The following is a 12926-nucleotide window of genomic DNA, read 5'->3' as shown; positions in this document are numbered from 1 at the left end:
ATTTACAAATCCAAAAACAAATTAACAAATCCGAAAACAAATTGACAAATTTGAAAACAAATTAACAAATTCGAAAACAAATTAACAAATCCGAAAACAAATTGACAAATCTGAAAACAAATTAATAAATCCAAAAACAAATGAACAAATCCGAAAACACAACGACAAGTCAGACAACCCGGAAACGGTAGGTATCGTTTTTGAATGGAAACTTGCCGATCATTGGACAAGACACCTGTCACTCAAGATATACAGGTATGGAATCTGTGTAAAGTTCTCAGTTTAGATATAAGAAAATAACGAAATTAATCCACAGTAATCCAACTTTTCCCTGCGGCAGACTGTTGAACTTCATGTATTCCTTGAGTGACAGGTGTCTTGTCCAATGATCGGTAAGTTTCCATTTACAAATTATACCAACCTCTTCCGGGTTGTCTGACTTGTCGTTGTGTTTTCGAATTTGTTCATTTGTTTTGGATTTGTTAATGAGTTTTGCACTTCTCGGCCACCGTCCTTATCACTAAGAGCGCGCTCCCAGGAGGGTCATAAAATAGTTCCCAGAGAACGTTGTTGTAAGCATTAAAAGGTGAGCTGGCGAACAATAGCTGGATGGAAACTACAGTAACTACAGACCCTTATCACTTCTCTCATTTCTTTCAAAAATTCTTGAGCGCATTGTCTATAATCAACTGTCTGTCTATCTCTCACAGAACAACCTCCAAGACCCCAACCAGTCTGGCTTTAAAGCAGCTCATTCCACAGAGACAGCCCTTTTGGATGTCTCTGAGAAACTACATGCTGCTAGATCAGCCAAACTGTCATCCGTCCTTATCCTCCTTGACCTTTCAGCAGCATTTGATACGGTCAACCACGAGACTCTCTTATCCACCCTCAGGAGTCTTGGGATTTGCGGATCAGCTTGGGAATGGCTTGCTTCCTACCTGGAAGGACGCTCATATCAGGTAACATGGAAGGGAGTGACATCTGCTCCACGCAGACTCTCCCCTGGCGTCCCACAGGGTTCTTTTCTCCCTGTATACTCACTCTCTTGGGGAAGTTATTTCCGCACGTGGGTTCCCTTACCACTGCTATGCTGATGATACACAACTTATCTTCTCTTTCCCACCCTCAGATGTCACAGCTTCTGACTGGATCTCAGCATGTCTGGCAGAAATTTCATCATGGATGACTGCTCATCAGTTAAAGCTCAATCCTAGCAAAACTGAACTGTTGTTCATCCCAGGTGATTCATACCCAGGTCATGATCTTGCTATATCCTTGCACAACGATCTGATCTACCCTTCAGCCACAGCTCGCAACCTTGGGGTAACCATGGACAATCAACCTTTTCCTCTCATGTTGCTAATGTGACTCGCTCATGTCGGTTTCCTCTCTACAACATTAGAAGGATTCGGCCATTTCTGTCCACACAGGCTGCTCAGGTACTTGTTCAGTCTCTTGTCATTTCTAGACTGGATTACTGCAACGCACTGATGGCAGGTCTACCTATGAACGCAATCCGTCCTCTGCAAATGATCCAAAATGCAGCTGCCCGGCTTGTTTTCAACCTGCCAAAGTTCTCGCATACCACCCTGCTGCTGCGATCCCTCCACTGGCTTCCGGTAGCTGCATGCATCAGATTCAAAACACCGATGCTGGCCTACAAAGCCAAAAATGGACCAGCTCCCTCTTACCTCAAAAGCACTCCTCGCACTGCACCCCGCACCCTCCGATCTACCAGCACAGCTCGACTGGTTACTACAAGTATACTACAAGACTCTTCTCTGTACTGGCACCAAGGTGGTGGAATGAACTTCCCCTAGAGGTCTGGACAGCTGAGTCACTGGCTATTTTCAAGTGGCGGTTGAAGACCTACTTATTCAGGAAACACTTCACTAGCACTTCTTTCCTTATCTTTTGCATTTAAAAACAAAAAAAAAAAACACCTTTGACACTTTTTCATTGTACAGTAACTTTGAACAAATGTTTTAAACTCATGGTATCTTAAGTATGTAACTTAGTGAGCCAGCATTAATGTATTCAATGCTAGAGATTTACTAGAGCACTTATGTATGTCGCTCTGGATAAGGGCATCTGCCAAATGCTGTAAATGTAAATGTATTGGGCTTAAAGACTGGTCTGATTTTTCTAGATCAGGAAAAGGCATTTGACCGGGTTGAACATAAATACTTGTGGAAGGTGCTGGAAACCTCCAGGTACAACCCAGGTTTTAGAGCCATGATCTAAGTGTTGTACAGTAAAATTGAGAGTGTACTGAAGGTTAACGGTGGTTTATGTGCCCCTTTTAAAATGTACAGAGGTATACGACAAGGCTGTTCTCTGTCAAGTATGCTGTATTCACATAGCAATTGAACCTCTTTTAAATAGACCAAGATCTAATATTTCTGGTTTTAATATTCCACACAGCAATGCTTCACTATGTCTTTCAGCGTATGCGGATTACCTGGTAGTTATGATTGCTTCACAGAAAGATGTGAATGTTTTAACTGATATTTAAAATAATTTTAAGCTTTTATCTTCTGCCAAGGTCAACTGGGCAAAATGTGAAGCCATTTTAGTTGGGAAGTGGGGAGGTGAGTAACCTACTGTACATTTCCTGGATTTTTATTGTGAAAAATAGGTGGTTTTAAGTACTTGGGTGTCTACCTGGGGAATGATGAGTTTTTAAATAAAAACTGTGGTGGCACTGTAGAGCATGTGAAGGGCAGACTGAGCAGGTGGAAGTGGCTTTTAGTTCCATTTTAATCCCTGAAGTTGCAAATGATTGTCCATTCTGTTCACAAAGAGAAACTCTTTTTCATGCTTTTATTTACTGCTCCAGGTTACAGTATTTTTTACGAAGCATTTTAAGGTCAAACTGAAAAGGTTGATTTTACTTTTCAATGTTTTATTCTTGGTTTTATATGTCAGGAGAAACAGATTCAGGTGCCAGCTGATCAATTTTATATTTGGTCATGTGAAAATGGCAATATACCTGAGCCAAAAAACAAGATAGCACAGAGCACTGACTGTGACACTAAAAGTATTTTCTCCAGACTTATTAAATCAAGAGTCCCGATTGATTTTATTTTATTTTTTTAAAGCATGAATGATTTGCACGTTTAAATCAATTGTGGTGTTGAAACAATGCTCTGTTCTCTGTAACTAAAGAGGAACTCATCTTTGCACCAGAGCTAAAATAAGTACTACTGTTATCTCTACCTTGATTAATTGAAATATGTTTATATATTTATTTACTTATTTATTGAGTCATTTTGATTTTTATGTGACTTGTGCAAATAAAGTATTGTAAAAAGTCAAAAGAAGTCTCTCTCTCACTTCCTCTCTCTCTCTCTCTCTCTCTCTCTCTCTCTCTCTCTCTCTGTGTTTGTGTGAGTGAGAGAGAGAGAAAAGAGAGAGAGAGAGAGAGAGAGAGAGAGAGAGAGAGATTTTCCAAAGGTGCAAGAAACATATCTGCTGAAACATAACAGATCTTTACCTCTGGATACTTTAATGACTCATTAGCATGTTTTATCATCTTCCTCATTCCCTTTTACTCTGACGTGAGTTGGAACCCACAAAAACGAATCTTTACCCCTAAGTACTTTATGCTGTATAGTTTCTGTAATATGTTGTTTAGAATATCTTGCCTGGTTGAAGATGCTCCACTAGCTAAGCTTTAAAGAGCTGATTGTGAATCTGTACATATTACACATGGTTCAGGCTGCTTTTCCTCTGCACAGTGTAAATCTAGAGATACTGTATTGCAGTTCTCTTGTGGACACATTTATATGGTCTGTTGCTCTTTTTCATATTTCTATATGAAATTTGTCCTGATGGATATTCTGCTGAAGCTGTTCTACCTGTCTGATCTGATCTATCTGTGAATGTCTGATCTGATCTATCTGTGAATATCTGAGTTATGTTGCTGTATGTTTGACTTAAATACTGTATAGTGATTATTTTTAGTGGCAGGTTGTTTTCCATCTTGATTGACTCCTTATGTATAAACATATCAATTTCTGGCATTCCTGCTCATCATCCTACATAACTCATTAATTTTAATATCTTCACCAATTCTGTCACAGAATTCCCTCCAATATTTTTCTTTATTGCCTCACATTTATCTGTATTAAACTTCTACATCTTTCTTTTTTCCCCGGTAACATCTTCAGTCCAAGTGCCTTTTTCTGTTGCCTAATTATCTGTGAGCAATAATAACACTTTCCTGTCTCTCAACATTTTTGCACTTTCAAACTTTCCTTTATCTCATCATTGATCACTTTAGTTAAGATTCTTCTAGCTGCCGTGTGCTCATCCTCCTTGTGCACCACTTACACGAGCTGCACACCATTCACTTCCATCTAAACATACAGCTGTGAGAAGGAAGACAATACATACAACATAGAATTTTACTGACAACTTTTACTAACAATTTATTTTGGATCACAAAACCTCACAGATGAGTTATAACACATACAGACTCCAGCGTATAGAGGCTGAGTGAATGTGGTGTGGACTCTGTGGAGGAGCCTAATGGTGTCAGAGACGCTGTAGAAGGACAGAGTTCCTGCACTGTGATCCACATACACACCTATTCTGGAGGATGATGGACCTGGGAGCTCAGTCTTAATGTTGTTGTGTTGTAGAGGAAAAATAAAACTCCAGACACCAGGACTGACTGTTGTGCCCAAACACACACTCAATACCCCGTCCTTTCTCTTTATATGAGACTGATATGGACACAACATCACCGCTCCACTCCACCTCCCAGTAACAGCGTCCACACACACTCTCCTTACACAACACCTGAGCAAAGAAGTCAAATCTCTCTGGATGATCAGAGTATCGCCGTTGTGTCTCACTCCGTGTCACCACTCAGAAATCTACAGTAATAAAATGTCCACATGTTAGATGTTAATCACAGGATTTATAATAAGTGTGTGTTAGACACCTGTCTGTTTCTATCCTCCTAATGCTGCTTGATCCATAATTCAGCACAAACCATATGTTAGATAACAGACCTTAGATTCTAGGCTTAGAAGTATCCAAGGTTCAGTGGACATGTAGAACTTGGTGGATTGTCTTGTTAAAACACAGAACAAATTAATCCCTTTGCTCTCATTTATTCTTGTTGACAATAAAGCTGGATGCACAGTACACAGGTTTCTGTCACGGAAACGGGGATAAAAATGGACCCAAATGCAGGATACTGTAGCTTAACGAATTTAAAAAAAACACGACACAAACTAGGACACCAACTAGACAAGACAACAGACAAAACAAAGGATTCCGCGCTGCACAAGGCAATGCGGCTTGACTAAATACTAATAATAATCAGACACATGAGGGACAGGTGTGCAGAGGTGAGGAGGAAGAGACAAGGGCGGGGCAGACACGTGAAAACAGAACGTCAACAAAAATCACATGGCCAAAGTCCGGGCCTGACAGTTTCACAAGATAAGCGGAATTCTTAGGATACACAGGATGGTAAAGATGGTTTTCTGATCACTACAAACAATACAACAAAGAAATCAATACAATAGTGATGTTACCAGTGACACCAAAGCTCCGAGGCATGTGTCAAAAAAATTAATCGATTTTCATTGAAGCTTTGTATCAAAGCGTGATTCGTTCTGGCAAAATCACGTGACCAATGACATCTAAAGCTTTGTTTGACACACACCCACGTGCCTGCTTCGTTCGTTGATCTGGTTCAAAGGTTTAAAATCGCGCGCAACACACGGCGTGCCCTCGTGTGTTGTATTGGAGTATTGCGTTTCAAGGAATCTATTACTCTGTAGGGAGTTTAGGAAATCTTGTTTCTAAATAAAAATCTAACCACATAAGTTACCCATGAATCACTACAATTAATTCCCCCAAGCTTATAGCAACATTCATTTCCATACCACTATCATAGTCATATCACTATCATATATGTGACAGAGTGACCTGTCCCTATGCCCGTTGGTCCGTGCAGAACACACACACATTAGCGTTGTGTTTCGTTTGATGTTTTGTCCTGTTGTTGTGTCTATTCTTACCTGTTGTGAGCGTTTGTCAGTGTCTGTGTTGCCGGTCTTCCGCGTTGCTTCTCCATCATCGGCCGGTAGAACCCGAGCGCCACCAGCGGCCTGGATAAATAGCGCCGGGTGCGCTGTGAGTGGGCGTGTCGGCATGGAGCAGCCAGAAGCTGGCTTGTCCATTATACTGTCTGATACAGGGGAAAAATTGAATTTGTTATTATTGTTCTGTGTTTATCATTTTTGTTTATCTTTTGTGTTTGTTATTTTGATAACCTTTTGGTTTCTAGAAATATTTCGTTGATATATGTTTATATATATAATTGTGTTGTGTGGGGCACGGTGGCTTAGTGGTTTGCATGTTCTCCCCGTGCCTCGGGGGTTTCCTCCGGGTACTCCGGTTTCCTCCCCCGGTCCAAAGACATGCATGGTAGGTTGATTGGCATCTCTGGAAAATTGTCCGTAGTGTGTGATTGCGTGAGTGAATGAGAGTGTGTGTGTGTGCCCTGCGATGGGTTGGCACTCCGTCCAGGGTGTATCCTGCCTTGATGCCCGATGACGCCTGAGATAGGCTCAGGCTCCCCGTGACCCGAGGTAGTTCGAATAAGCGGTAGAAGATGAGTGAGTGAGAGTGAATTGTGTTGTGTTGTGTAAATGTACATACTTACCTGTTTATTTACCTCCTGTGTTAATGATGGTCTTAAAAGGGGCGGGGCTTGGCCTATAAGAAGGCGCCCCAGAGAAAGATCTGGGTCAGTTTACCTGGCTAGCGAGCGTGCAAGTGTGGTGCCGTGAGCAATTTCTTTTGTCTGAAAGTAGTGGACTTTATATAATAAATATATTTATATTTTCTTTTCTTTTGGTTTTTCAGTTGTTTCCTTGGTTACTTTTGTACATAGTGTTTGGTCGGTATTCACCTCTTGGGCACTGTAAAATAAACAGCACTTTTACACTTTTACATCTTTCCGAGTACTGCCATCAGTTTTCTTTTAGTTATTTTTTTTGGAAACCCAGTTACGCCTGACAGCGGGTCTGCGAAGACCTGTAGTCTGACACACTATGTATGTATTTCTTTAAGCAATACTCTCATTTTCATCTGTCATTTACATTTTAAGCATCACTCATTCAAGAACACTTACAATGTCCATTTCACAAGCTCACACTTACAAATAAGACTATATAGTCTAAAGCCCTATTTGGATGGGATTAGTTTTACGTGGGGACATAGGGGTAAAGTAATTATTACCAGAGCTTCTCTGTGATTGTAGTCCCGTCCGAATGTGCCATCTCGGTAATCATTACGGACAATGTCAGTAAAGATTATGGCGACTTTTACCTTCTGTAAAAAGGTCCGGAAATTACCTCAGGTAATACTAATCCCATCCGAATAGACCCGCTGTAAATATGTACGGTAAAATTCCGTCATTTCCTGTTTAAAAGTAGTTTTTGGCGCGTTTTGCAAGCATGGAGGCGCCATGTTGTCTGTTTGCGCACGTGATAACAGGAAGCAACGTCATACGCACATGACGACAAGGAGGTTACTGTGGTGCGTAAAGCGAGTTACCCCTCCCACTTCTGCTAGTTTTACTGAGATGTCTTTTCCCGTGCGAATTGACCAATTAATATTACAGACGTCCTGAGGTAAAATTGCATTACTCCACGTCCCCACGTAAAACTAATCCCGGGCGAATAGGGCTATTGTCCATAATGATTACAGAGATGGCACACTCTGTGATAGGCTAGTCACAGCGCCCCTCCCCTACACACATACAGATGTATTGTGTTGCTGTGTCTCGCTCTGCTCACTCACAGTCACACACAGAACAGCTCTCTGTCTCTCCCTCAGTCACTCGGGTTCGCGGGTCTTTTCCGTTAACGTTTAGGGTTTCTTCAGCTTTTTACTTCGGGTTGTAACGTTAATAATACGTACTTACTAACCAGTAGAGTTCTGGTAAACGTGGGTTCGTTCAGACGTGGTGCTTGCTTGGTAGAATGCGACTCGCATTGCGTCTCTGCCTGTCGGAGATTTTTTTTCTTTTTTAAACCTTCAGCTGTCTCTAACCAGTAACCAGACACTGAGTGTCTGACACGTTTTTGCTGTATTTCATAAAAACATAAAGGTAGTAAGCTAGTGTTACAAATATTAAAAATTAATAATTACCAGTACAAGCCCCGCCCACTTCCGGGTTAGGCCCCACCCACTCCGAGTACAGATACGGATAATTCATATGGTTAACAGATACAGATACAGATACAGATAATGCTGTACTCGCTCATCCCTAGAAAACTTACATAACTTTTCTTATGGAAAAGATTCAAACACCCATGGTTGAGTGGGAAATACAAGGAAATACAAGGAAAAACAAGTCTAATTGACAACACTGCTTTATAAACATGGATCAGATTTAGATCAACAATACAAACATTTTAACACTGTGTGTGTGTTTGTTTGTGTGTGCGTGTATATGTGCGTTTGCATGTGCGTGTGTGTTAAATCTACACTGCAGAAAATCTTCTCTGCTCTTTGGATCTGAAGGTAAAATCATCTTAACTGCTGCAGCTTTGGAGACACAGAGACAAAATGGAGACAGAAAAAGTTTAAAGTGTGAATGTCAAAAATTTGCTTCCTCATTTTTATTTAAGACACAACAACTTCACCATCCCATCTAAACTATTAATTAGGCAACAACTGCGATTTCTTCCAAAACATACTTCTTATTTCAGTTCAATGAATTTTATGGCTATTTTTACTGTGATACAAAAACAATGTTTGTTTGTTCACCTTGTGGTCTGATTTTGTTGAATTCCTCCTCACAGATTTGTTCGACTCGTTTTTTCAGATTAGATCCAGCTCCGTCACCTCAGAGCATTTTCTCTTCATGGAGCTGATCAGGGGCCTGTTTCAGAAAGGAGGTTCAACCAACTCTGAGTTTAAACTTAGATTAAACAAAGATTTCGGTTACAGAACAGCTGAAAAGAGTTAGTTTTATCAACTCTAAATTGACTGACTCTGAGTTAAGCGCATGCACCACAACTAAAAAAAGCCATTATCAATGGAGCGCAGATATAACGAGTCACCATGGCAACAGCGTCAGACAAAAAAAAAGTCTGCATATTTCTCACCAGCAGAACTGGAAGTGCTTATGCAAGCATATGGAGAATATGAACACGTATTTAAAATCAAATTTTAAAAGGTGTATTTAAATAAAAAAACAAAAAAAAAAACAAATATATATAATTTATAAAAAAGGTATATTTTTAATGTAAACTTCTCCCTCTAGTTACACACTTTGGTCAATTCAAGGATAATTCATGCAGTTGTATATTGTTTATGTGAAAGCATTAAAAGTGCTGTTTCTTGTCTCTTCTTATTGTTCAAGTGGTTGAGGTTGATTTGGGATTTAGAAAGTAATTAATAAGTAATTAGACCAAATTAGTAAGTAGACCAATACTTTCTAGAGATAGTAATTATTACATTAATCTAATTAGACTTGTTGAAGATGTAATTTGTAGTTAAGAATTAAGAACTATTTTAGAGAAAATTCCCAACTGTTATAATATCAGATGTGAAACGGAAGAACAGTATTTTATTTTATCAGGAAACAACTCAAAAATTGTCAGAAAGCGCTTAAGAGCGAGGCACACTTTCCTGGCCGCTCTGCAAACAGTAGCCTTACTCATATGTTCTGCATCCCCGATGTTATACACAAAACTACAATTCGCAAAGAAACGTAAGGCAACGCAAAGCATCTGCTCGGATGTAAGAGCACAGCCACGATGGCTGATGTAAGGATTGATTGAGATTATGGATCTTATTGACTGTAAAGAAAAACGGGTTAGCGCTCAAATAAAAATTCATAGGGATGTGACAAAAATCCACTCTGGGCTCAAAAGAATTAATACAGACTTTTAATCAACTGGATCGTTCATAAAAGGACACACCATTTCATTCATTTTACATTTACGGCATTTAGTAGACCCCCTTACCCAGAGTGACTTATATTTTGTTTCAATTTGGTTTTCTCTTTAAAAAGGGGAGGAGACCGAAAGAAACTCTGGGTTTACCGAAGAAAACTTGCTCCCGACCAGGTTAGGTTCACAGAGAAAGTTACTATGGTAACTGACTCTGAGTATAAGTTAGCTCTCTTTCAGAAACGGGCTTGACTTAAGCTGCTTTCTCGGGTTTAACTTACCTCCCTTTCTGAAACAGAAAAGCCAGTTTCCCTCATTTCAGTGTTAAAATCCTCCGAGTTTTCACTTAACCTCCTTTCTGAAACAGGCCCCAGGTCAGTAAAGATCCGCACACTGTCATCTATTGCTGCCTGTGAACCTATCTGTTAGAAAACAACACAGACACACACACACACACTTCCATTTAGAGATCAACTCTTTCTATTAAAGACTCTATGGGGCGGTTTCCCGGACATTGATTAACACTAATCTTAGAATTAAATGCACATTTAAACTGGATTAACTGAAAAAGCATTTCTCAGACATGGTTTAAAATAGTCTCAGACTTTCCTTAGTCTTAAACTATAAAGTCAGATTTCCTAAAGGACGATCAGAGGTAGTCTAGGTTTAAGTGATGGCATAATTTAAACCTGGCCAGAGGCAGGTTTAAATTCAGATTAACTGATTTTGGCCTCCAGGTTGACATCAGCAAACGAAGAAAATGGATTACTTGGACTATTTTAATGATGATGAAAGGGTACCACCAAGACCAGATCTTCGGGCAATTATAGACAGGAGCAACCCACTGAATGAGTTTGATGAAATTAACTTTCGTAACTTTCGTTTAGTTTTCGTATGTACAAACAAAATGTAGCTGACATAATTATTTTGCTTGAACCAAGGCTTTCATCTCACTCTTTAAGGGGAAGGCCTATCCCTCCTTCCTTATAAATTCTGATTACCTTGAGGTTTTTGGCATGTGGAACATTCCATCGTGAAACAGGAGATTTGTGTGGCGTGAGTGAACCAACAGTGTGCAAAATAGTCCACAAAGTCCGCAATGCTATATGCAAACTAAAAGATGACTACATTAAGTTCCCTGATGCCCAAGCCATCTACAAGGTGCAGTTCTATGAATATGGCAATTTCCCTGGAGTCATTGGATGCATTGATGGGTGTCATATTCCCATAAAGTGTCCCTCTACACCAGATGCTGAAGAGTACAGGAATCGTAAAAACTGGTTCTCAATAAATGTGCAAGGTGTGTGCACTCCAACTATGCAGTTCTCCAACATTGTTGCACGCTGGAAAGGTGCAACTCATGATTCAAGGATTTTCCAAAACTCCTCTTTGTATGCTCATTTGGAAGGAGGACAACATAGTGGAATCATACTTGGTGACAGTGGGTATGCACAGAACAACTTCTTGTTCACCCCCTATCTTCATGCAGTCACACCAGAGCAACAGAGGTACAACCAAGCACACATCCGCACTAGAGGTATAGTGGAGCGCATGTTTGGTGTGTGGAAGAGTCGTTTCCAGTGTCTCAGACGCACACTGCGCTTTGAACCAAGAAGATGCTGTATTGTGATAATTGCTGCAGCAGTACTTCACAATTACATTAAACAACATGGCTGGCCAGATCCTGAAATGGAAGATGACAGTGACCTAGATATTCCCATTGTTGAAGCCAACAAAGACAGATATGGACTAGCCTGCAGAGATGTTTTTGCTTTGCATCATTTTTCACAAAGACAATGAATTATGACAACAATTGCCCTGTATTGGTTTCAAGATTATTTTTATTTAAACAAACGAAATTTCAGAACCCAGAACTTGACAGCATTTGTTGCTGCTTCATGTTTCTCTCCTCCTCCTTCAAAGCCAACTCAGTATGAAGGATTTTCATCTTTATTTCATGTTCTTCTTTTAAATACTTTAATTTGTGCTCATGATAGTCCATGGCCAGTTTCTCATGTATGGTCTGTCTCTTGGTCCTTCGGCCCAGATTAGCGACACCATCTTCCCTCCTGGCTGCCTCAGATGTATTGGGCTGACATGTACCCTCTCTCGGGCCCTCCAAGCTTACGTGGTCATCTGAAAAACATTGTATTGATGATGCATCAGAGAACAATACTTGAGTTGAGTTCTTTGCTTATTTTTGTTTTGGGGATATCAGAGGTGATGGACAGCATTACATATTCACTGAAGTCTGAGGATGGCACGTTGCCTACCAAATGAAGATTGGACAGGTGCCCCATCTGAACTGTCCATATGGTCATCATCTGGGATACCTTCCAGGGGTTGCTGGCTATCAATGAGGGCACTCAACAAGTCTCCCATGTCATCTGTCTCTGGTCTTTCAGGGGGTCCACCACCAGTCTTGAAATTCTCCCTACGAGCAGCAGCATTTGTCTTCTTTAATTAAATTTTTATGTTTTTCCAGAGGATCTTGGAAAGATGACAATTTAGAAATTACGTTAGTAATTATTATGCGTTTTTTTTTAATATCTGAATTACAGATATGTTAACACAAAACAAACTTTAAGGACTGATTTGTAAAAGTGGGAAAACCTAATAAACCTCTTAAAACCTTACCTGAAGTTGCTGGACTGTCCTTTGGCTTACTTTTTCATTTGAGTTAAATTCAGTGCAAATTTTACTCCAGGCATTCTTTTTCTTGCCATCTGTTGATGAATCATGCTGTTTCTTCTCAATAATTGGGTGGTTTGACACAATTTGCTTCAACAAATGTTTTTCAAATTCACTGAAATTTTTTGAACGTTTCCTTTTACCTTTGTCCATTGTTTGGTTGGATGATTTACTCCAGTTCCACACAACGCTAATGTGTTTTAAGATTCCATCCCTGGTTTTTGAAGTGTCCTCAGGTAATCACTATGCGCTAGTCATTAATATAATCAGGCTTCACAAAGAGTAGCCTGTTAGTCCTAA

At 40.0% G+C, this 12926-nt stretch overlaps 1 protein-coding gene across 1 annotated transcript; it reads left to right on the top strand.

Annotated features, from left to right (window-relative positions):
- The first annotated feature begins 10695 nt into the window (after nucleotides 1–10695).
- LOC132857781 (putative nuclease HARBI1) lies at nucleotides 10696–11735 on the top strand. Its single transcript, XM_060887817.1, has 2 exons — nucleotides 10696–10807; nucleotides 11008–11735. Exons 1-2 carry the CDS (start codon nucleotides 10696–10698, stop codon nucleotides 11733–11735), a joined length of 840 nt encoding a protein of 279 aa, XP_060743800.1.
- Nucleotides 11736–12926: the final 1191 nt, after the last annotated feature.

The sequence above is a fragment of the Tachysurus vachellii genome, chromosome 15, assembly GCF_030014155.1.
Source record: "Tachysurus vachellii isolate PV-2020 chromosome 15, HZAU_Pvac_v1, whole genome shotgun sequence".
Taxonomy (NCBI): domain Eukaryota; kingdom Metazoa; phylum Chordata; class Actinopteri; order Siluriformes; family Bagridae; genus Tachysurus; species Tachysurus vachellii.
This window is presented reverse-complemented; position numbering and strand designations above follow the sequence as displayed.

Excerpts from the sequence above, each read along its gene's own strand:
- LOC132857781 (XM_060887817.1), top strand. The coding sequence starts at position 10,696 with ATGGATTACTTGGACTATTTTAATGATGATGAAAGGGTACCACCAAGA. Across the intron at positions 10,808-11,007 it reads GTTTGATGAAATTAACTTTC|TGTGCAAAATAGTCCACAAA; the intron begins GTAACTTTCGTT and ends GTGAACCAACAG.